This window comes from Crocodylus siamensis, chromosome 5 (genome assembly GCF_052110815.1).
Source record: "Crocodylus siamensis isolate JL-2025a chromosome 5, ASM5211081v1, whole genome shotgun sequence".
Lineage (NCBI taxonomy): Eukaryota > Metazoa > Chordata > Crocodylia > Crocodylidae > Crocodylus > Crocodylus siamensis.
In genome coordinates, this window is record NC_143399.1 from 198,073,048 (window position 1) to 198,097,963 (window position 24,916).

Consider the following 24,916-nt stretch of genomic DNA (forward strand, 5'->3'; position numbering starts at 1 on the left):
TTCCTGCCCCAGCTCACAGAGCAGGCAGTACTTTCCAACACAAAACCATGGATTTTGCTGCCTGAGGACAGACTGGAATGCTTGCTGTAAGCTGGCTTTTGTGCTCAGATCCCCTCACTGGTGCAGCAGAAGGATAATGGAGCTAGTAAAACACCAGACTGTTGATGCTGCTGTGAACTAGGGGTATAGGGTAGGGCAGGAAAGATTTTTTGCATTTCTTTTCACTGTATTTATGCCTCGAGTCCATTTCAGCCTGCCAAAACTTCAGCTGTCGTGCTAAAGAAACCCTACAAATACAAATGTTGACACTGCATAACTAAAGTTGTTCAAGCAAGAGCTACTAGAGACTTCTAAAGGGGATAGAAATAACTTATCTGAAAGACTGAAAACGCTGGGATTACTAACATTGGAGAAGAAAAACAAAAAGGACACACAAGATAAAAAAGCAACAAATGATACAAGAAGAGTGATGGGAGGATCTCTTCTCCCCGTCTCAGTCACAACACACAAACAATGGGACATTTAAGGCCATAAATTCAAAGCTTACAAGTAAAAAATCCTTCTTTACAGAGTGGGACTATGGAATTTGCTGGCACTCAAGATCACTAGAGCCAGGAACTTAAATGGACAAAAGGGATGGGACATTTATAAAGACAGCAATACTCTGAATGATCAGAATAAAACTGAAATATTTTGTAAGGAGACCTTTTGGGAAGTGCATGTTACCCCAGATTTGTCTATCCCTTGGTAGGCCCTTGCTCTAGAGACCTTAGAAAGCCTAAAAATACCACATGAAGGACAGGGAACGGATGAACCCATAAGGGAGGAAGAGAAGGCAGCCTATATTTTCAGCAATAAGGGAGATTTTAAAAGGGGTTCAGCTTTTAGAGAAAACTGAGAAGTCAACTTGGGGGGGGGGGGGTCATACCCTTTTAGGAGTCTCTACTTAACCATAAACCTCCAGGGTCCTTCAGGATTGTGGAGGACCACCTTCTCCCACTGCCATGGGACACAGCACTCTCCACCTTACTTGACATCTCCTGTAATGAGCAAGGAGTGCTGAACAACATCTTTTTCTGAATTTAACACTTTAAGAGATTTACTGTTCCCACCAGGGAAGAAATGTTTCTTTTGTTATCTACGGCTGTCTTTGTTCTCACCCAGGGACATAACTGCATTCAAGCAACACAACATTATGCCTAAATAAGTCTACCCTCATTCACAACATACAAATTACTGTCCTCCAGATCCATTTTGATGCCTGTTTTCTTGAATACATGTAGCTGCTAACTGACCTTTTAAAGTCCGTTTTTTCAGTTTACAGGTGCAGAAAAAGGTCCTTTCATTCCTGTTTTTACTCAAACTATCCATCTAATTCATCACTACATTTTATTTTAAAATGACTGAGGTTTAGAGACATCTTGAAGCATGAATTTTCATCTTCACAGCAGTCCTGCAAACAAGTCTGCAAAAGGACTGGCACTAAATCAGGTCACATAATTAGAACCCTATGAGAGAAGAAAACAGCAATTCATTGCAATCCTATTCATTATAAGATAAAAACAGAGGTATTTTGAGGAATGGGTCAACTGGAGATTAAGATAAGTAATTAGAAGACATTTTATCTAAAATTGTATGCCAAGTCTCCAATGCAGAGCTTTCGAACATGACCCTTTTAGCTGAAATTTGCAATTACTCAAACATTAATAATCTCACTGTCCAGTTTGTGACAAAGGGACTTGGGAAGACTTACAAGGACTGGAAGAAAGGGACCACCAACTGCACAGAAGCTGTTAACATGAAGAAAGGATATGGTCCCAAGATCATGGCTGTAGAAGGAGAAGAGAGTCAAGGACCCCTACACTAACAAAAGCCATAGTAAGGTTTGTTTGCAGCTGGTCACAGGCAGGGGCCAAGAAGCTTTACAGATAAATTGAAAGCGTCTTTCCTTGTAGAGACAAAAAATGCTGTTGTACAAAGATGAATCAACAAAACTTGCAAGCATTTATCAATTTTACCTTGATATTGGGAGCACAGAATCCAAAATGAGTTGCCCAAGTTCACGCAGCAAAAGCTACAAAAAGACCCCAGGAATCCGTGCCCTAATCACTGCACCCCACTGCCTAAAACAGAGAACAATCATCATTCACCATGAAGAGAACTGGGAGCTGGTGATTAAGGCTACCATTACTAGCTACCAAGACCTGGGGTTGGTGGGATGGTGAGGGAAAGGGAGAGAAGAAAGGCCAGCCAGATTTTAAGTTAACTGAGGGGAAGCCCACTAAGGTCTTAAGGACAGGGGATGTAAGGTCCTTGGGAAGAAGGGAAAGAATATGAAATCACTTAGCCTCAATGGGCTTGGCTAAGTGTTAAGATTATATGTATGCAGTGCAAAACTGGGAGGGAAATCACTAGTATGTGTGGAGACAACAAAATGAGGGCACTGAGCCCACCAATATATCCCAGACAGTAGAGAAAGACTAAGTATGAATTACAACAGTAGTCCAGTGATCTCTTCCGATTTTAAAGTCTTAAGGGGTCCTGGTCAATTAGAGCACAACGGGGCAAACACGACACACCCACTGCTGCTCTGTAACAATCCACACTCTTAGGAAAACTTCTTCAGTCAGGGTGTCCAGACCATGGAATAAACTCCCTCCAGAGGTGGTGCCATCACCTACCCTGGAAGTCTTCAAGAGGAAACTAGACGGCCACCTCGCTGGGATCACCTGACCCCCAGTTGTCTTTCCTGCCTGGTGCAGGGGGATGGACCCGATGATCCTCCAAGATCCCTTCTGGCCTTACAATCTATGAATCTCTGCTTGAACAGAGTCAGTGATACAATCTGCCATACTGTTAAGTTGTTTCTAAGCTGCAAACCATGGCACCCTCTAGATATATCTAACAAGGCTCTAAACAAGCTGGCAATCTTGTTGCAGCATCCCAGATCTCAGCGCAGACTCATTTACCCTTCCCCTCAGATAAAGAATTGAGGGAGAGAGATTATAAAGATGATAGGGACAAGGAGTAAGCTATCCAGATTACAGGAACAAACGCCTCAATATTTTTAAGTTTTCTATATGACCTATTTTGCATCCCTCATATTTTAGGTCAGATTGTGGAGCTCTCACCTTGTACTGTTGTCCAATTAGCTCCACTCCAACCACGGACACTACTTAAATAACTGTTCAGTGCAAGGCCAATGATCCGATTCCTTTCAAACTTAAGGATAGAGTAGGGGGGAGCCTACTGCTTGGGAGCAAGCATTAGCTGAACTGATGCAACACGGGGAAACAAGACAGACAAGAGTCAGAGCGGCACAGCAAACAAGTACTGTGACTATAAAGAGCACTAGGCTTTTGGTCCATCTACAGCCTCTTGGTACTTTGTCAACTATCATGTGCAACATTTGGGGTTTTACTGGGAGGAGGTCTGAATATGGGACAGCACAGTACTTTGGGCCCCTTCTGGAAAGTTAAAAGCAACCCAGGGCCAAGCAGTGGATTAGGCCAACTGGATCATTGCTTTCCCAAACCCATTCACATCACTGTTTACCAGAAGCTCATCCATGCTGGTCTGACATTTCTCAAGGTTGATTCGTTTAATTGCCACCTTCTCCTTTTTCGGGATACAATAGGCAGCTTGCACCACAGCAGTTGCTCCGCTCCCTGGGGAAGAGAGAAATGCACACAATCAACACCTGTTCCCATACACCCATTGCAGGACGGCAAAGTCAGAGATGCCAAAATTACAAACTCTGACCACTGCTAATTAAAGATGAAGACCAGATGAATTCAGCCCCTTGGAAAGAAGTTCCATGGTGTTAAGCTCTGCATAAAATCAGGATGAATATAACAGAAGTGCTGGGTTAGCAAAACAGAAATAATGCAGAAATTTAAAATCGTTAGAACAGCATAGACAAAATAAGAGAGAAATCTTGCCTTTACTCACCCAAGTAGTCCAACTCTAGGAGTGAGAAGGGCAAGACTGAGCCCTTAGACTGGGAGCAAATATTGTCACTGGATCTCTTTAACCTAATATGTCCCACCTTATATTTTAGAAGCAATCTTTATTTATTTTTACTACCAACACTGCAATTAGAGACTTTGCAAATATTTATAAGTTTCTTTTCACAGCTCCTCCTATTTCGGGCAATGAAGACAATACTAGATTGTTTCATTACAGCCTATTCATTCATTCATTCAGCTCCAATTGTCTGATACCAGCACAAAGCCTTAGGGTCTGGGTTGCAACACCACAGGAGAACATTGAAATTCAAATTAAAAAAAAAAGCTGTTTACAGCCATTTAGTGTAAAATTTGTTTAAATTCAGTTAAATAGGGTGATTTAAATTCTGTCTAAGCTATTAAACAGCATCCTTTTGGTATAAGAGAGACAGATGGTGTTAATAAGCTCTAGACAGATTTATAAGAGAACCGTAATAAGACAGGAGTTATCTGCTGGTTCCCAGGACTCGCTGAAATAACAGGGTTCTTCCATTAACAGGGCCTGGACTATTTTACTTTCAACCCAACTCTTGGCTGCCTCCATTGGCATAACAATCCAAATTCATGGGAAGAGTAGGAAAAAAAAAGTCCCAAGATCTTCCCATTTTGTACAAAATGTATTTTGTACAAACTTTGCACACAAAATAAAACCATAATTCCAGCTGTAAAAAAAAACAGTTTGTTTCATTTGACTAGTTCATTTTGTTCACAGCACTTGAATGCTTTGGGGCTAGAGGAAAAGTCTTGATAGTTACATGGACAACCAAAACCATTTCAATTAACCCCAAAAGAGCAGCCAAACACGCATCTGCCCAGAGCTTTGGACACAAAGGAGACAGCCCTCTTCTTTTTCCACAGACGTGGATACAAAGCGTACCAGGAAAACATCCTAGGAAGAGATACCAGGAGACCGTAGCATTCATTAACCTCTCAGTCACACCACGCCTCCATGTACCGACCCTCCTCATATACCCTCTCGCCTTAAAATTAGCCTCATGTTTTCTCTCTCAGCTGCTCGCCCCTTTCCTCTCCCCAGCAAAGGTCCCAGGAGAGGAGGACCATAGGGATGGGAAGGCAGAGTGCTCTCACTGAGATGCACACTCTCACTGCACACACACTCTGCAAGCAATAAATACAGTTCATGAGAGATGCAGCCAGCAATCGCAGCTGCTGGCAGCTCAGTGGTGGGAAAGAGCTGCCTCGTAGGAGACGGAGGCCATGATGTTACAGCCTTCAGCTGCATCAGCTGTGCACGAGAGCCAACTGCAAGGGACAGTCAGTAATTTCAGATTAAAAACGAATATCCAGGAAGCACAGTCGAGGTTTATTTCATCCATGATTCTGTTTGCACCTCCCCTCTCCAAACCAAGCATGCTCGGTGCTTATAGCTCTCCTCCTAAAAGCTTGCTCCCAGATGCACATTTCCACCCCCCACACAAACCAAATTGTGCTGCTCATCTCTTGATCTTTGCCATTTCCATCACATCCAAAGCAGGATGATACTGCAGTGTTCAAGGCAGAGGTGTGCACAGAACCCGACCACTTGTTATAGCAGCCTTGCCATTTGCAAGAGCCATTTTGAGGGCCAGCCCCAGTAAGAAATTGAATGAAACTGGTCAGTTTGGAGGGGGGAAAAAAATTAATGCTATAGCAGGATTTTCAGTTTGGTGGCTGCTTTATTGCATCCAGAAGCTTCCTTCCCCCCCCCCCCCCCAAATCCACCCCCTTGTTCTGTGACACCATCCAAACACAGACAGCTTTGCCTCCCTTTTTTCTCCCCATTTATTTTAATTAATGCACAGGAAGAAACAACAACCTAGAGCAAGCCTGAGTCTGATTGTTAAACAAAGGCCGTTGAAGTCCTCCACAGTTACAGCTAGCAATAGCTTCCTTGAAGCAAATCTTACAAAAGATAAACCTGAGCACTGGGTGCAAGAGGAGGAATTAACCAAAAAAAACCCAAAAAACCAAAAAAAACCCCCCAAAAAACAAAAAAACCAACTTAACCCTGGGGGACTGAGCAGGACGGCCACAATCAAAGTTTCGTGGAAATGCAACATCAGTGGCACAACCCGTGGAGCTCACTGTTCTGGCCCTTGCCAGAGGTCGAGAGCATGGGGAGATGCACTTTCTGGGTTGCCACTTCATATAACAGGTGTATTTTGCCAGCTGAGCCCTAAGCCCAAGAGTTTACTGTCTAAAGCTGCCAGGAGGTAGGAGGCCAAGCAGAGAACGGAGAAGTCACCAGCTGGGCTGTTTTGTAGAGCAGCTGGCTTCGGAGAAGTTTAAGGAAGAGGTTATTTATTACTTGCAGGCATTCATTAATCCATACTGTTCCCTAGCCCAGAGGGCAAGATCAAAAGCTGCCAGAGATGCTTAGGTGGAACAGGGGGTAGAGGGCATAAGAGAAGGGTAACATCAGCAGGACTCTTCCTTCAGTGCTTTGAAAGTGAATCTGGAGCAACATGCACAGGGAGCAGTGGGAAAGAGGAGGGGAGGGAAAGAGACAGTGCAGACAATGAAAAATAAAGGATGTAGAAGACGAAGAGCAGCCAAAACACAGCTGCAGGGACAAGAGGGTGAAGGGATGTGAAGAGGAGAACATTAATTGCATGGCAGGCTTGTAAAAGACAGCCCCTGCCATCCAGGCCTGGCACTCAGTCATTCCACATGGATACAACCTGCCTTGGATGCCCTTTCACCCTGCTGGCTTGGCCCTGCAGTGCTTTGGGCAGGCTTACAGGTTGATTTTGGATATGGTACAGCTGCATGTTTCAAGCCTCTTCTTCTCCAAAAGAAAGCTGAAAGCATGCAACCAGCAAGTTCAAGAGCAAGGGACAAACCCTGGAGAAAGCAATGAAGTCAAGGGGGAAAAGTGCACTAACATGCAGGTCCTGCTACTCCTGTTCTCCCCAGAGGACCACCCTCTTGGGGGCGAGCAAACATCCGTGCCCTCACCTGGCCCTTGAGAAAGTGTCTCCAATTCTGGGAGAGATTTGCCTGCTAGCTTCTAACACATTAGAAATCAGAGGGTCTGGCCTTTGCTGGACGATTTGAAATATATCCCGGCTGAAGGTCAAAACACACAAGTTGGACCGACTCCGCCAAAGTAAGACTGGACATTGTGCTGCCTGTCCTACAAGGGCTAACACAATCCCTGCCTCACTCTCTCGCTACCTCTCCAGGTAGAAAAAGATATTGCCTTTGGGCCACCATAAAAGCCAAGCAAACAGATGTCCATACCCCTTGTTGCACCACAACTGCCAAAAACGTGTGGGCATAAAGGATGCTAGTAGTTTCTGCCACTTTCTTGTGGCCGACATCTGTTTTATGGCGCGAAACACGGCAGCACTCTGTTACCCGTTGATGCTCTGGTGTGGTCCTGTGGCTGGGACCATCAGCCTCAGCCCTGGGGCTACACCACTTAGAGATGCACTCCAGAAATTTCCCTGGTTGCATCTCTGCAAGGGGAGGAACGGGCTGTCCCACAGGATCGATGGGCAGGACAACAGACAACATCCATTTTGCCCAGTGATGTGGATGCAGGACACATCTGATCTGCTTCACTTGGCAATATCTATTTAGGGCATCTGTGACAGACCTGCTCACGTGGCCCTGTTGGCTAAGGACCATGCTCCTGACTGATACAGCTCAGGAAGCAGAAACCTATGGTCCTCTGACTTTTTGGCACAGCTGAAGTCACACCAGCAAAACTGCACTTTTACCACCATAGACTGTTGCACTCGTAGGTCGTCTTGCTGCAGGTGCTCTCACCTCCAAAGGAAACATAGCTTGCCAATGTTTCTATACTGCACAAACACCCTTGGCCTGGCAAGCTTTACTTGTGGCTTACAAAGGTGCAGCTTAAGTTTGCACCTTAGGTTTGAGAATGTGATATTATAAGATGGCCATGGCCTCCAGCAATAAGAGCCCAGGAACTAAAAATGCAAAGTAAAAAAAAAAATAATAATTACTGGGCTTTGCATTTCTCCTTTATAGACAGAGCAGCCACAGGCATCATTTTTATTATGTCTCTTCTGCACACCCCAAACCCACCCAGGCCTGGGACTTTACGTTCTTCAGGGCCAGTGGCTGTCTCTCTGGGCTTGTCTACACTACAGCCACAAGATCACCAAAGTCTCTGTCACTACGTGCTGCATCTTCACCAGGAAGGGGGTTTCTGCCAACACAACCACAAACCCTCCTGAAACAGAAGTGAATCCAGCAAAAACCCTTTTCTGTCCACACAGATGCACCTGCACCAGGGGTGTTGCTGCTGGAGTTTCTTCAGCAAAGGAGTGGGATCTTTGCACACCTCTAGTCTACACAGCTGCTGCTACACCCATGTAGCACAGAGCTTGCTTCTATGGCTACATCAAGATGGCCTTGGCTGAGAAATAAATCCCACCCATTTGTAGCCTCACCTCGTGTACCCAAGCCTGCAAATTAGGTGGTATAACCTACACCTCAACAGTCCTGAGCACGTGCTCCACCGTGCACCCCAGACAGAGACAACCAGAAGATGTGCTCAGGGCTGCTCTGGCCCCCCCCGGAGTCGTCTCTGCTACCTAATATGCAAGCAGCAGTTGTGCACAGGTGAGACTGATCTCTGTGATGCTCCTGAAGCTACATACTTAGCCTGTGTATTTAAAGGGTGCCTGGAACAGAGATGTGACGTCTATGGGGACTGCCTGGCATTCTTGGAACAGTATACTCCAAATCCCAAAATGAAAACCTTCTTGGGGCAAGAGAGGGAAATCACCCAGACTGAGCCCTCAACCCCAGCAGCTCTCCTTACAGCAGCCACCACCTGCTCGCCCACCACCCCACTCGCTTCTCTTCCCGGCTCCTTCCATCACAGTTAATTACAGAGAAACAATGAGATCTCAGAAGCGTATCAAGCAAGGATTAAACCGAGCTGCAGAGGGATGCGCCACAAGCAGAGCTGCCCTTTGATAGCAGCAGCAGTCTGCCATGCGTTAGGCACTGAACAAAGACAGGTTTCCAGGATTCTCTGGAGAGTAGTGAAAACATAGCAACATCGCCACTTAAGGAATCGGCGCGATGTGATTTATTTGTGAAATTCCTCGGGGGTGGGGAAGAGCCAGACAAGAACCTAAATGCTGTGGATCAAGGTTAATGCATACAGTAGGTGAGGGAAGGGGGGGGAGCAGAGAATAAGATGTTGCCTAGGAGGGAAAGCTATTGAAGGCTTAGAGGCAGGGAACAAAAAGTTTTGAGAGAGAAGAAAAATTCCCTGGCAGGCCATTATAAATCCCAGACTAATGAACCCTCCAGTCCCTCTTGATAGCGTGTCACATGGCAGTCCAGTCCCACTCCCAACGTGTGACCCATGTATCGTGAAAGGACCCAACCACCGACTCCCATAAGCTCCTGGAGAGTGACGGATCAGTGTTTCTAGCTTCAGCTCCGGGATGCACACCCACAGCGGGACCTGTTTCGAGCAGCAACGTTGTGCAAGGTGGGATGGCTAGATGCTAGAACCAGTCCTTCATCCGCTCAGTTTCCCAGTCACTTGCATGTTGCTCCCCCCAGAGCCCAGCGGTCTCTGGGAGGGCTGGCTCCTCATTCACCCCATCAGCAAGCATGGTGGTAACACACACTGGGAACAGGAAAAAATATTAACTGAAGACATGTCTTAAGCATAATGTACTCTGAACTAGAGTAAGAAATTGTACATCTGTAGAAAAAAATCCTGAATGCAATCCCCTCGCGTGACTGCATCCCTATTCTTGATTCTCTGGGCTTGGTCCAGGTCTTGGGGGGGGTGACATTGTGTTCGCTGTCCCACCCATTTCCCCCTCTCTGTTTTATCGTCCAATCTTAAGGGAAAAAGAACAAGCCTCATTTTATAAGACAGCCTCTGTCACTGCGGAGAGGTGAAGAAAATGCAGCTCCCCCAGACGCACGCACAGAAGGAGGGAGGATGTCCACTGCCTCCCTTCTCCCCAGACAAGTTTCTATGAAAAAGTCATAGGACTGGAGGGAGCCTTTCACTGCTGATTATCATCCCAGATGGCCTCTCCCCTTACAGACTGCAAGCGTCTAGTCCAGATCACTACTTCAAACCCTCGCATGCAACCACAAGGAACAATATCCAAAATGCCACAACACCCTATATAGCATGCTACCGGTCAAAAAGCAGTGAAGCCAAGGGTACCACTACTGCAGTGGCATAGAAGTAGTTTGTTAATATAGGCGTAGCAGTTTCCAAGAGGACAATGCCCCAAGACAAAAGGGGGGCACACCCCATAACCTGTGACAACCTGACAGGAGAGAACTTCCTTCCTGACCCCAAATTTAGCGAGTCACAACCCAAACTTGGCAATCAGAGTGAGCAACTAGCTTCAACAGCGGGGGAGAAGGGAAGGTTGTGCTGATGTTTCCTTCAACATGGATCACTTCCATATCAATACTGACTTGGCATTACAGTCTTCCTATATGGAAAGCATGCTCTTTCCTGGTTTGATTAACAACAAAACAAAAAATAAATCCACATGAGTCAGGATACATTTCCAACCCCTGTATTTCATTCTGTAATATCCTCATAACTAAACCAACACGCACGATGCATAAAACATCACAGCGTGCTTCCCAACCCCGTCATATCACCCCTTCCCATGCATGTACCTGGCTAGTATGGTGGGAAGGCATCACATGCCTTCATTCCCCTTCAACCTCCGGATCTAAATCATGCTCTTAAGCACTTTGGGTGAAAGCACTGAACAATCAACATGCTAGCAACAAAAACAATGAGATATCTGGAAAACATGACGTATGGAAAGAAAGGCTGGAAGAACCAGGATGATTTAGTCTAGGGAAGAGAAGATCGGGGGAGGACTGCCTACAAATGCACTAGGTTAGTATAAACAGGACGGCGATTCTCTGGATCCGCACATGAAAATAGTAGTCATAGGCTTAGATCTCAACAAGTGAGACTTAGGTTAGATATTAGGAAAACCGGGCTAGCTATAAGAGGGGTTAAACACAAGAACAGATTCCCTAGAGAGGTTGCAGAACCTCCACTACAGGTTAAACAAATATTTGAGCAAAATGGTTTTCACAGGGATGTTCTTGCTTTGGGCAGGGGGGTGGACTAATGACCTCCCAAGATCCCTGCCAGCCCTGCTTCGCCACAATTCTAGCTTTGCGACCCTCACACACCCGCCCCCCCCAAATGCAGACCCCTAATGCACTTTAAGAAGCGAGCCCAATTACCTACAACTTAGAACGGGTACTCCCACCTCCCCCCAGAGGCCAGTTAGCTGCAGGAACATTGATAAACCCCTTCAAGGGCAATGTAACAGTAAAAACCAGGAGCACCAAAGCCAGGAAAAGAGTTTCCTAAACATGCTCTAGTATATGGTAGAAGGGAGAGATGAAGAGCTTGTTCTCTACAGATACAAAAAAAATCAAGTCCTTCAGTGCAAACGTCATTCCTTTTGCAAGTGCCTGTCATTGGTCCAGGTCTGTATGGGAAGCAAAGTTCCTTCCTGTCCATCACCTAGTGATGAAGTATCTTCCCTTCTGAGGGAAAAAAGGAAGTGCTATCGCCTCTGCAGTCAGCTGAAGACACTGCAGCTCTCCATACCACATGCTTGCATGGGAAGAGGTTATGCCAGCCTTTCCCCTCATCACCAAATGGGTTCCTGTGCAAAAGAGAAGTCAGAGACCCACCTGACAAGCGCCCAAGCAGCAGTCGCATGCTGCTGACATCCCTTGAACGCTGGCAGGACTTCCGGACAACTTGCTACAAGAATGGATGATCGAATCCACAGTGACAGTTACGCAGGGCATTCATCAAACTACAGGAGATTCCCCACAGAGCATGTCACAGGGTGGCTGAAAAATGCACTTATCCTTGGAAAGGAGGAAGCTTTCCTAGGCCAGGGCCATCACCTCTGCCATTTTAGCTCTCGTCTGTCAAGCAACAAGTGCCCAGCACTGAAGCAGAGCCTTCCAAACACGGCCAGCATCGCTTGCCATGACACAGTCCTGGCCAGCAAATGGATTGCTCCAGCGGTTCTGCCGCCGCTCAGGTCTCACCCAAACAGCAAGAAGATCAAAACAGATCAGGCGTGGCTGCTTTTGGGGACACCTCGAGCAGAACGAAGCCAGCAAGAAAGAATCAGGACAACCACTTGCAGCCAGCTGAAAAAGCTATGGGGAGGAGGAAAGGCCCAGGAGCCATCCAGCTGGGCAGCGGGGAGGGAGGAAACGGCAGGACAACACAAAAAATAATAGGGGCTAGAAAAAGCAATTGAACAGCAGAGTCCACTACCACCTTCCATGCAACTGGGAGGCTGCTATGTGGGGAATTACTATGAATACCTACTACCATTAACCCAAAGGGGGGGAGGGTCCTAAAGCTACAGCTAGTGACAGGACCCAGACTGAAATCCCAATATTCTCCCATTTTCTAGCAGCAGGGAGGGGATAGAGAAAGTGTGGCTTTAATCTGTGCATTACTTCTACATTGTTGCTCTCTAGCCACGTAGTGTCCCATATACAGATTAGGAAAAGAAAGGGAAAAGGGGGCAGGGGAGAAAAGAGAGAGAAAATGCATGTTTATAAGCACAATGCAAAAAGGAGATACTACACATTACAAAGTAGCATGAAATGAAGCCAGAAAAAAAAAAAATGCAGAGTAACTAGAAGGAAGAAGATGGGAAGTACTTAGGGGAAAAAAAACTGGAACACAGACAATACTATAGTATATCCAAATCCCATATGTACCTCTTGTATTCCCTTAAGTTACATGAGTCTCTGTAGCCACCTGCTGACACACATTTCTCATTCTGCAAGTTGGGCTGGGCCCCCCAGTTGCTTAACATCTGGTAAATTCATCAAGCCCCAAGTAATATGGCACCGTTTCCAACTCTGCATAAGCGGTAGAGCAGTCTGAAGACTGACTGGAACAAAGACAAGAGGGAGGCTGAGGCCGGACCTGGTTTTGCTGTCAGAATTCACATTTTGCCAAAAAAATCTGAAAGTGTCTCTGCACTCGGGACTCCCCAACCATGACAAAGCCTCTTCTACCTGCCAGCAGAGTAACGTGACCTATCCAAAGGGAAGACTGCTTGTCGCCACCCAACAGGAGACCTGTGTGGACATGTCCAAACCCTCCGCGGGCTGCTGCAGTCCTTGAAGGGGGCTGGTACCTTCCCCAAGGTGGGCTTCACCTCTGACCATACAATGCTGTAGCTGAGCTGCCTGGATCAGCCAGAAACCAACACAGATGCAAACTCTCTGTGGCAGGTTCCCCATGGCAGCTATCCAGCAGCAGAAGCAACCTTCTGTAGACAAGGCCTGACACTATTAGGATTAATTTACAAATTCCTGGTTGTTCTAAAACTCAAGATCTGCTTCTCATCTGTTAGTATCTGTAGCATCCAATGCATTCAGCCAATGCCTCAGTATCAACTGAGCAGGTTCAAAGAGGCAACCTATATGCACGATTCACAAACTCAACTGTATAATAGATGAGCTGTACCTGAAATATCTGAACTGCCTATAAACGTGCTGACAGCGTATTACCCAGGACCTCAGTAAGAGCTCTCCCATTTATCATGCTGTTCAACACCCAGCATCATGGGGTAGAGGATGGATGTTTCTGCCCAAAGAAGAATGTTTTTATTCAAGATACTTTATGCTCAGCTGACCCAAAGGGAAGTGCCCATAGGACAGTGAAACGATTCAACCCATGCTCTCTCCAGTGTAGTATCAAATAGAGCTTGACACAAATTATTTGTCAAATTAAATAGCTGGGCAGCAACTCTTTCAGATGTAAGAGCGAACGTAGAAGTCACCTGGCATTTTCCTCCGAGTCATTGCCTACTCATAGGCAATAGCTCAGTTTTGGTACTTTTCCCCCTAAAGTATTCGACACTATCAAAGGGACACTGTCCCCGAGCTATTGGGAAGTTAAGCTGGAGTACTCAACTCACTGCAGACACAGAAAGGTCTTCAATGAGGAAAGGGTATTGGGGGTTGTTGGTTGTAGCCCATTGATCTAAGGACATAGGCAGGCAAGGTTCTTTGGGTAGATGTGATGTCTTTTATTAGACCAACTAAATCACCAGAAAAATTGTTCTTTGCAAACTTTCAGGCACAAACACTGTTCCAAAGAACAATTTTTCCAATGGGACCACCCCACTAGGAAAGAATGAAACCTTACTAGTGCTGTCCTATAAAATCAGTGTTGGTTGGGCTGACTTAAGGGGAGGAAGCTGGGCCTGGATCACCCACTATTGATGGGAATCAGCCTCCCCTTGTCATATAGGTTCACAGCTTTGGCATGCTCCTGGATCTTCAGGTGGCAGCTGTGGCTAAGAGCCCCTTTCACCACTCCATCTGGCGAGATGGCTGTGACTTTTTCAGATTTGGATCTGGCCATTATCATCCATGCCTTTGTCACTTCAAGGCTAGACAAATACAATGCACTCTAGACAGGACTGCTCTTGAAAAGCATCTGGAAGCTGTAGCTGGTGCAGAATGCAACAGCCTGCCTACAGGGGTGGGTCATGACAAGCACCCAACTCCAGTCCTCCAGCATCTGCACTGGCTCTCAGTAGCTTTCCAGGTATAACTGAAGGTGCTAGCTTTGACCTATACAGCCATGAATGATCTGGATCCTACGTACCTAAGGGACTGCCTTCTCCACCCCAACACAATCCCTAAGATCAGCTAAGAGCAACCTCCTTCAAGTACCATCAAGTCTGCTTGGCAAAAAAAATCACAGGGGAGGTTGTTCTTGGCAATTGCTCCTCAGCTCTGGAACTTCTTCCCCCTCTTAAGGCTCAGCAGAGTCCAAGCCTAAACATTTTCAGAAGTGCTGCAAGACCCTCCTCTTTGGGCAGCTTTTTATGAAACAAGCCTTGGCCAAGATCCTGTTTAGTGGATCTGTCATATGTTAATATTATAGTTCCCCTTGTAAGTTGGTCTGTTCTCTTTCTGTCAGCCTGAGCCTTGTTGGGAAGGGCAGCATATAATTGCAGACAGCCAGGATTTCCCCGAATTAGTTCTTGTTCGACGTGGCACACAAAACCAGCTAAATATACCTCGGGTTCATTCCTTATTCTGAGAAAGACCTCAGGTTCATTCCTTTCTCCAACCCAGGAAGATCAGAGGAGCACTCTGCTGAAGGGAGAAGGGATTTTGTAGGAGGAAAGTACTTGGGATTACTAGAATAATAGGAGTCACTAGAGTATGCAAGGACTTTCCAGTTGCTCCAGCACCTGGGAGTACTTACAGAAGGTTGGTCAACCTGCAGCACATGTGCCACAAACGGCAAGTGCGACAGATCAGGGAGGGAACAAGCAGCACAGTGGCAGATAAGGCAGGAAATGGTAGAAAGAGCAGCAGATCAGGCAAACAGCAGAAGGCAGAGCTGCAAGTTGGGCAGGGGAAGGAGATAAGAGTGGCACTTGCGAAGGGTACAGGCTAATCTGTGGCATGCCTGACAAAAAAGCTGGCTCCCATTGACTTAGAGAGTGGCCTTAGGGAAAGGTTTTCCTTCTGTTAGGAACTGGTAAGCCCCAAAGCCTAGTTATGCAAGCCTTTTGTGATCTGAAGATGCTATTAACATGCCCAAATTAGATTTGCAGTTTGAAACCAATTATATTTATTTTCTTTCTTGCCTGCCTCCCTGACTAATTTAAAGGGCACTGGAGCTATGCAGTGTTAATTCTTCAGGATGGAAACCAGGCTCAGATGTCTCGTTTCCAAAAATGCAGCACCACAATCAGAGAAAGTTCACCCGTTGCTTTTAATCACTGTCAGCTGTCTTTAGGGTATAGTCTGCAACAAATGCCATGCTCACTGTGGTCAATCCTCCTATTACTGAGGCTCCAAACACAGCACTGGTACAAGATCTAAGCCAGTATCCCTCCTTCTAACCCATCTCTTACTGTTCCAGGCCCAGTTCATTTTCAGCTATAGGAGGATATTTTGTTTAGCTGGTCTTCCCCTAAACCAAAAGGGACCATTTGTAGGCAGCGTAGTTGCTTGCTAGTAATATACAGTGATTATTTTTGGTAAATCAGCTTTCAAGTGCCAGACAATCAAGTACCCAATGCACTGTCTAGTGGAGAGCATCGTCCTTTCATTGCACAAGACAGGCCTAACCCAAATAGAGAGAGAAAAGACCTATTAGCATGGTGTGCAAGATTTTAGCTGAATGGTTAGAAACAACATTCCCCAAGCAGAAAGAGAGAAGAGTTATTCTGGATCCTATACATAGGATGAATAATTTTATATCCCAGTCTGTTGTGCCCTCACAACTGTTCAAATAAAGGCCTAGACTGAACAGTTATACAAAGGTAAAAGGTCAAACTAAAGACTTTTTTCCCCACTCAAATGCAGTGCACTGGATGCTAATGCCAAGGCAAGAGCTTGCATGCTCTACTCCTGGTATCATTTTAAGACAGACCTCAGCTGCTATCTTCTGAGCAGAGATATCAGGATATTTGGAAAACATGAATGTGTCAACAGCAAGCCGTTATCACCTCTTCTCCTGCAGCTTCAGAATAAAAAGAAAATGTTCCATAGGTGCTGCTAACTTTTTTAAAAGAATCTAGCTGTCCTTTTGCTATCCAGATGCTCCAAGTGTCATGCAGATCTTCCAGCAAGCTAGGTCAGGGCCTGCAGATCAAGCGCTGCACGCTGTGTACAAGCAGCAGTAGAGAAGTTAAAGAAACAACAGTGCCATCTCTGTATGCTGGAGAGAGATATATGCTTTTTCTTAGTGCAGCTTACCTGCAAGTCTCCTATCAAAAATTAGCAGAATAAGCAATAAAGAGAAAAGATGTATGGATTACTCAGTCAGGGTCATACAAGCAAGAAGCGCAGGGACACCCAATTGTTTAACAGGACGCATGCATGCAACACACGTGCATAACTTGGGGGGCGGAAAAAGATGCAGTGCACGGACTGGTCAACGCTGTTTAATGTAGGTCCTTTGGGAAGATTATGATGTGGTACTGGGAATAGCATGGGACTGGACTCAGGAGATCCCCCTTCCAGTACGACATTCCTGCGAAATCAAGTCCACAGACAGCCTTCAATAATAGCTCCAACGTTTGAATTGCCACACCTGTCTCCACCAGCCCAACACTGCAGCCTAGAGACAACTGTCAACACTGTTGACCATCTCACTGCTGATTGATTATTGTAGTGGAGGCATCCAGTTAATGTTCTTGTGTTGCAATCTCTCACTTCTCAGGCCCAAAAATATTATGCTAATCCTTATGCGTTTATCAAAAGCTTCCTGTTCCTTTATCTAGGATCAGCACTACAAGAATGCATGGCTTACTGAAAAAAACACTACAATGCCTCCAGTTTAACATGGAAAAAAAAAAGGGGTGGGGGGGATGGCCCAATTGCATTCTTAAAGAACTTTTAAAAAGAAAAATCTGAAGCCATTACACTTCTACCCTTTGTCACACCTGGGTTCACTAGGGCTACTCAAGGCCACTGGGACTTGAGACTAGTTGACAGCTCTGTGGATGGACAAACAGGAAATACGTGTACTATAGTTAGCATTTAGGGTTAAAAGAATAGCAGCACATTCATAAGGAAGCAGCAACTTTGAATGAGCATAGCAGGGGATGTGTTGCAGCTGAGGTTCCAGTCTGTCCTAGTCTAACATCTTCCAGTTGCTCACAACTTCCTGAACCTCTCCTCAAGGGAGATAAGCTATCCAGACTTGTGCTCCCCTTCAAGTGGAATTTACCCGGGGGGGGGGAATTGGTAAAACCAATTTAGTCCTCCTAGCGTGAAACAATACAGTTTAGCCAGTAAAGAATTGTATATTGTCCCCTTTGCTACCAGCTCTTCAGCCAAAATGCATGGGTCAGAAAACTGAAGTCTGGCAAGAAATTAGGACCTCATTGAAAAGAGCCGGTGTGTGTTCTAACAACAACTCAATTTAATTTGACCAACTTATGAGCCTTTAAAAGCTTCACTTCATACACAGCCAGTACAATTACTGTGAGTTTTCAGTGGCACTTGGAGCGAAGGTCAGCAATGCTGAGAAGCTTGTGGTTAACAGTGTACAGCAAAAAAAAAGTGCAGAGAGCACCCAGAGTTCTTACCTCATTCACTGATCTAATCTGAGTGGCTTTTAAGGTATGTAGGAGACAGCTGTCTCCTCCAAACTTCCTCGAGTGCAGAGCAAAAGAGCTCTCAGGAAGCCTTGTAAGGTGTGTGCAATTCAGCACTTGGTGGCAGTGCGGTACAGAGCCAAATCTTTCCTTATTATAGGACTTCTTTTAATTACAATTAAAGCTACACTCAGCCAACACACGTTGCTCTGAATTGGAACTTGGGAAGTCACAAAAGTTTAAAGACTTTCAAAACACACATATACAGGAGTTTGATTTTTAAAAGTGGTCTCTTGGTAAAAGCCTGGTAGGACTCCAACTGGAAGAGAAGAAAGCCTTCTGGGTCCCTACTGCACTAGAAAGTGCTTCTGCCCTATGAGCAATTCATACAACACAGAGGAAAAAGGTGTTTTAAAAGGAAAGCAAGTGTCATGTTAAAAGCCACAAGAGCTGGCAGTGTCCCAGAGAGGTTTTAGTATCCAGAACGCTTTCAACTACCTACATGTCAGTTGGAGAGTATGCCCTCATGGCTGTATACCCAATACTATCTCCACTTCCTTCCACATATAAATGATGGTATAGTATTGGTACATAGTATTTTTCAAGCAATGAAATACAGGTTGTATCCAAGATCCATAGCACTTTGTTTTCCATGCAGGTAGAGTGGCAATACTTGACACAGTAGTCTGTCTAGCTGCATTCACTCGGACTTGGTTTTTAAATACAACACTCTCTTTGCTAATATATCAATGTCCACGTATTTTGTGAGTGGTCATACCCCATACCTTCTTTTCAGGCACAAGCCCAGCCATCTTCAAGAGCAATTCAACCAAAAGAAAGGCAACCCTGTGGCGCACATATTGGGCTGGCTGTCAAGAGAGCTGGGATTTAGTCCCAGCCCTGTCAGACAAGCACAGGGCAGAGATCCTCCAGCTGAAATAAAAAGGGGCTGCAGCAAGACCAAGAAGTAGGCTCTCCACCTCTGTGCATCGGCTTCTCAGCTATAAGAGAAGGGCAGGATTCGAGAGGTCACTGTTCTGACCTGACTTGTCAAGTCTTTGCAAAACAAGAAACGCGGGACTGGCCAAATGCCAGTCGAGGATTATTCAGAAAGTTTCTTCTACGATTGCAATGTTCACAACCTTGGCCCTAACTAAATCTAACAGTGGCAATGCTCCTAGCCAGTCTGTAAGCAGACTTCAAAATATTTTTACTATGCAAACAAAACAAATACAAGTTTTTAACCAGATGCTGTTGGGTATTGCTATTTCTGTTCCAGGGCACTGGAACTGTTGTTACCACGCGCTGTTTTAAAGGTTGAGGTTTACATTCCCCGAAAGCACACATCAACACCCAGAGACTTCAATGGGGCAGCCTCTGCATCTCAGCCTCCCAGTTTCTGCAATAAGAGAGCCGCTGCTGACTTGAAGCAGATGGCATGACTTCCGAGGAGAGGCTGAGGGAACTGGATTTATTTAGTCTGGAGAAGAGAAGGCAGAGGGGATTTAATAGCAGTCTTCAACTACCTGAAGGTAGGTTTGAAAGAGGATGGAGCTGGGCTGTTCTCAGTGGTGGCAGATGACAGAACAAGGAGCAATGGGCTCAAGCTGCAGCAAGGAAAGTTTAGGTTGGATATTAGGAAAAACTCACTAGGAGGGTGGTAAAGTACTAGAATAGGTTACCCAAAGAGGTGGTGGCATCTCCATCTCACCTGGGATGATCTAGTTGGGGCTGGTCCTGCTTTGAGCAGGGTGTTGCACTAGACGTGACCTCCTGAGGTCCCTTCCAACCCTATTTTTCTATAGAAAGTCCAGGGAAGAAATACAACTGTCTAAGTCTCAGAATCAGAAGTAATAATGCTCCAGAATATGCTACTGCCAGCCCCTATAGCACCCTTCAGGTGGGCTGCAAAGCAAGGAACTTCTAAATATTTCCTGCACATCCAAACATTTTAATGCTGACGGAGAGTGTATTATAGTGCTCAAATAGAAGCACACTACTCCTTGCTGTGGTTAGTTCCCAGGTGGCAGCTTGTTTCAATGAAACTAGGTTCTTGGACAAGCCAATACCTAAATAGTTACCAAGATTTTTTTTTCCCCTCCTACAGACACCTTTGTATCCCTGGCCATACCCCAAAATATGGGAAAGGAAGAGGAGTGGAGCGTCTGCTGTGCCTGCAGACCAACAGGAGAGGCAGCCGTGCTAATCCAATAACGAGATGTTCTTGCCAGCTCTCCCCTTTGGATGGGAAGCACCCACTCGGCTCGACCTCGACTTTAGTGCCCTTGGTTCATTTCCTCCTTCCTCCTCACCCGAGGGAGCGAGAACGGGCAACAAACTGAAACCGCATTTAAAGAGATACCTGTTTTCTTTTATTTCTCAAATGAACGATCGAAAGCCAAATCTGCTAAGCGACTGCAGCATAGCTTACACTGCTGGTCAGATGAACAGGCAGGCGCAACAGGGCCTGGAGGTTAGTTTTCAGCCCGTGCACTTGGATTCAATGGGGGGCACCAACATGGAGATGGTGGAGAAATCCAGATACAATGGTGGCAAGAATCAGGTGTGTAAGTACCTACACATTCAGAGGTACATCGGGCTACAAGTTGTCCATGATTTAAGAAAAGCGGGGGGGTTTGAAGGAATCATCTGCTCAAAGCAGGTTTGGGACAAGCCAAAAGTTTCCATTTAAAAAAAAAAAACATAAAAAAAAAAAACCTGCACGTAGAAAGTTTGATTCCCCTCTTAGAGAGGCTCATCTATACAGCAGATGCAGCCTGAACAGAGAACCTGAAATGGAAATGGACTCAGCTCAGCCAAGGGTGAGGGAGGAATCAATGAAGAAGTGTTTAAAGGCAAGCCTGCAACACGAGAACTGAAAGCTAAATTGAAGTTTTAGAATTTTAAGTCATCAATAATTTATGTCATAAGATAAATTAACTGGTTTAAAATATTTAGGCATGTGCAACTGCCTGCAATTACAGGTCTACAATTATTATATAAAGGGCACAGGTTATGGGGAAAAAAGAAAACAAACAAACAAAAAAAATCAATTTAGCTCTCCCTGTCACCCTCAAAAAGAAAAGAATCCATAAAGCTTATCTAAACCTGATTCTAAAAATCTAACTCCCCAGTTGTCAAAAGCATTCCCTAAAGCAGCTCTGAGAACAGGCACAACTCAAGTCACTTTCTACTCTGTTGCAGACTGGGCAGCAGCTAGGGAGCCATCTTCCTGCAGACTTCATGAATAAATGCAGCACAGTGGATTGATTTTACATGCAATTCACATTTGGAAGGTTATCACCACAGCCATGGGGGGGGGAGGGGGGACAAACTACTTTTTTAAAATGAAGTCACATTTCTACCACAAGACCTTTCTGCCCAATGGACAGATTCCACAGACACATTCCCACTTCAGCATGGACGGACTTCCCAAACCCACCCCCTTTAAAAGAAAAGTCAAGTTCTGATCCTGAACAAAAATGTTTTGCAGCATTATAGCGAATACAGGAACCCATGTCTCAGAAACTACTCAGCTGTTAGTCACTAATGTTAACCCCTCATAATATATATAAGCATTAATCTATACCTTGATAATGGCTTAAGTCACAGTCAGTGCTGAGTAATAGGCGTTTAGTTATGGCTGGAAGGGATAAAGCAGAAGGGAACTTCTTTCCCACTTCTTTTTGTGTTCTCGTAACTGTTAGATCAAGATGGCATGCTGCCTGATCGAGCAAGACATGACTCCTGCATGGATATTTCCAGGCAAAAGAATCAGCTTGAGGAAATCAAGGAAGCAGGGAGTCAGAAACAGATTTTCCTTCAATCAGGTACCAAAAATAGCAGAGCTTGCTTGTATGCAACCTATGGCTGAAAACTTGGAGAACAGCATTTGCCATCGCTGGTGAAGTAAGACAGCGTCAAAGCATTTCTGCAAAGTTTAGCAAACCCAGGCTGGATTCCCCCTCCACTCCCTTATCACTTTCTGCGCATAGACAGATGCGGGCTAGCTTTCAGCTCCCAGATGGAGTCGCAGGGACCCAGTGGACCCCTGAAGAGGGGGACAGGATACACAAGAGCAGGAGGGAGAGCAAATCCAGCTGCAGAGGCAACCCGGTGACATTTTGTCCCACAAATTAGATGAGCTACGCAACTCATCCTAGTGCTTAAAATGAGCGAAAGTGCTACGGGGAGAATCACGCACGTTTCTGAACAGGCACATTTTGCCGTGCGTTACCGAATCCCGGCGAGATCTTTCAACCAGGAACTCGGCCCCTGGACTGCAGTTTGGGGGAGGAAAGGGAAAAAAAAAAAAAGAGAGAGAGGAATGGAAGATCCTTTTCCTGTTTAGTCCCCAGGCTCAGTAGGTTACAATAGGGCCCCCATATAGCCATGTCCTCCTTGCAAAACTGCTCCGCTAGAGGACTAGAGAAATCAGCGATTTCCCGTGGAAGCGGCTGCAGGGAATAAGTCTCCCTTTAGGAGACGGTAAAATTTTCGTTTCCCCTCCGCCTGCCCTCGCAGCAACGCGGACACGGATCGCCGTGCGCCGGGGCAGAGCCGCGAGCAACTTCGCAGACGTCCCCAGGAGCCGAGGCGGTCCGCAAAGCCCTTCGCCCGGGACCAGCCCCAGTTTTAGCCCAGAGGCTTCCCCGGACCTGGCAAGTCGGCCCCTGGGCGCCCCTTTCTCCGGGACCCACGGGGCACCAGGGACACCCAGGATTTCCCTCCTTTATCCCTCCTCCGAAACACCACCCAGCATCGCCTCGCTCTCAACGCCGCGTCCCCAAAGAAAGACGGCGATGGCGCGTCCCCCCGGAGACCCACCTGCCCCTCGCCCGCGCCGCGAGCACGAGGAGACGCGCGCGCGGAGGAGAGGGCGGCAGCTCGTGCCCCTGGGGGGGGCACCCCTAAAAACGGGGGGCACAATTTGGAGGCAGCAGCCCAAAGGGGCCGGGGACCTGCCACCTCACGCACCCCCCCCGCTCCCACGCACCGATGACCTCCTGCAGCTCGTAGTCATCCTTGTCGATGGACCAGGGCAGCGCGCTGGGGTCCTCGGCCATGGCAGCGGCGGCGGCGAGAGAGCAGCGCAGCGGTCGGCCCTGCCCCGCGGCAGCGGCGGCCTCCCCCGCGCACGCCCGCCCGCCCTCCGCCCACTAGCAGGGGCTCGGCGCGGCGCGGCCTCCTCCACCTGCTCGCGTCATCACGGCGCGCCGCACCCGCCCGACGCCATCTTGCTCGGCGACGCGCCCCGCCGGCCATCTTGAGCGTGGCCCGGCTGGTGTTACGCGCGGGTGGGGAGGCGGGGGAGAGGAAGGCTTAGTGCCACACACAACATGACAGACACAAAGTGCTCCGCCGCGCCGAGGAGGACACGCCTCCTATTGAAGACTTGCGGCCGGGATTGGCCGGCGGTTGTGGCTTCCGCCGCCGCCATTGGCTGACGGGCTGTCAATAGCGTAAAGGCCCGCCTCATGAATGGAGGGCCACGTGTGCTCTAACAGGACCCTGGAGGGGCTCGTCCGGATTGCCGAGGGTCTCACCTTGGGCCTAGGGGTGCTTGGCCCAGTCCCTGCAGCAGGGAGGAAGCTTTCCAGGAGGAGATCAAAGGAGCCCCAAGAGCCAGGGCAGAGACAACATCAGCCCTCACCATTTGCACCAGCCATCAGAAAGTCTCTGTCAGGGACAGGGCGAAAAGCAAGGACGCCACCCGCCAAGGCCTGGCCCCAGAAAATAGAGTGGTGTTTCAACCCCGTGTGGTCTGGGGCAGATGTGTCATAAACCGGTTTGACCCAAATCAGTTACGTCTGATACGACATTCAGTCGGGTTTATCTTAAACCGGTTTTGGCCACCTTGAAACTGTGCACGGTGCTTCTGTTCTGTTACAGGTTTAAACCAGGTTCTGATCGCTTGAAACTGGTTTATGCGTAACTTTTGTCCCTGGCCTGTACGGCTAGCCAAGAGGTTGAAACATCACTGTTAGCACCCGCAAAATTTAACTGGCTGTTTCGTTTCGACACTTTTGACCAATTTCGAGGTCGAAACAGCAAAATTGAAATAAAACAAAAGCCCTCGAAATAGCCTCGGAACAAAACAAGGCTGGCTGAAATGTTTTGAAAGTCGAAACGTTTTAACCATCTGCTGGGGATGGGAAGTCAGTCCAGCTGGGCCGACTTCCCATCCCCAGTGCAAGATCCAGTAGCGGGCAGCGAGGCAGCCCAGCTGGTCTGACTTTCCATCCCCAGCTAAACTTGAAATAGCCTTTCTGTTTCAATGGAACGGAACAGCTGTTTCAACTCAAAATGAAATTTGAGATGAAACACTGTTCCCTCGAACCTCAAGGCGAAAGGGAACAGTGCCGTTTTGCACAGCCCTAGTACGCGTTATGTCCAGCCCTTGCAGCCACTGCTGCTCCAACATCCATGTTTCACAGCAACAATTCAATGAACAGGTGTAATCGTCTAGCGCAGATGATCCACGGGGCTCTACATTCCTCTTTTAAAAATAGGGAGAAGGGTTATGGTGGGTATGAAGGGATCATGAAAAGGGGGAGGGACCCTTTCCTCTCTCTGTCTCCCTCTCCCAAAGGCCAGCACTCCCAAGCTTCCCAACTGAAAAGTTTTGCTATCCCTTCCCTCATCAAAAAATGTTAGCGATATATCCAGTGGTACATCCAGGGATTTCGTTATTACGTCCAGGGTAATCAGGGATACATCCAGGGCTTTCTAATTCAGATACCAGATCAAACCTGTCAGCAGCCATTATAATCCCTGCATGATCTC

At 46.8% G+C, this 24,916-nt stretch overlaps 1 protein-coding gene across 1 annotated transcript in view; it reads right to left on the reverse strand.

The window, feature by feature from the left end:
• The window catches only part of OXSR1 (oxidative stress responsive kinase 1), a 127,220-nt gene extending 103,911 nt beyond the window's left edge, over positions 1-23,309 (reverse strand). Inside the window, exons 1-2 of the mRNA XM_090047785.1 lie at positions 23,127-23,309; positions 3,556-3,668 (exon numbers count right to left, since the gene is read on the reverse strand). Of these exons, the coding sequence (XP_089903911.1) occupies positions 3,556-3,668; positions 23,127-23,196 (183 nt within the window). The 5' untranslated portion in view covers positions 23,197-23,309. The remainder of the gene's footprint in view (positions 1-3,555; positions 3,669-23,126) is intronic.
• Positions 23,310-24,916: the final 1,607 nt, after the last annotated feature.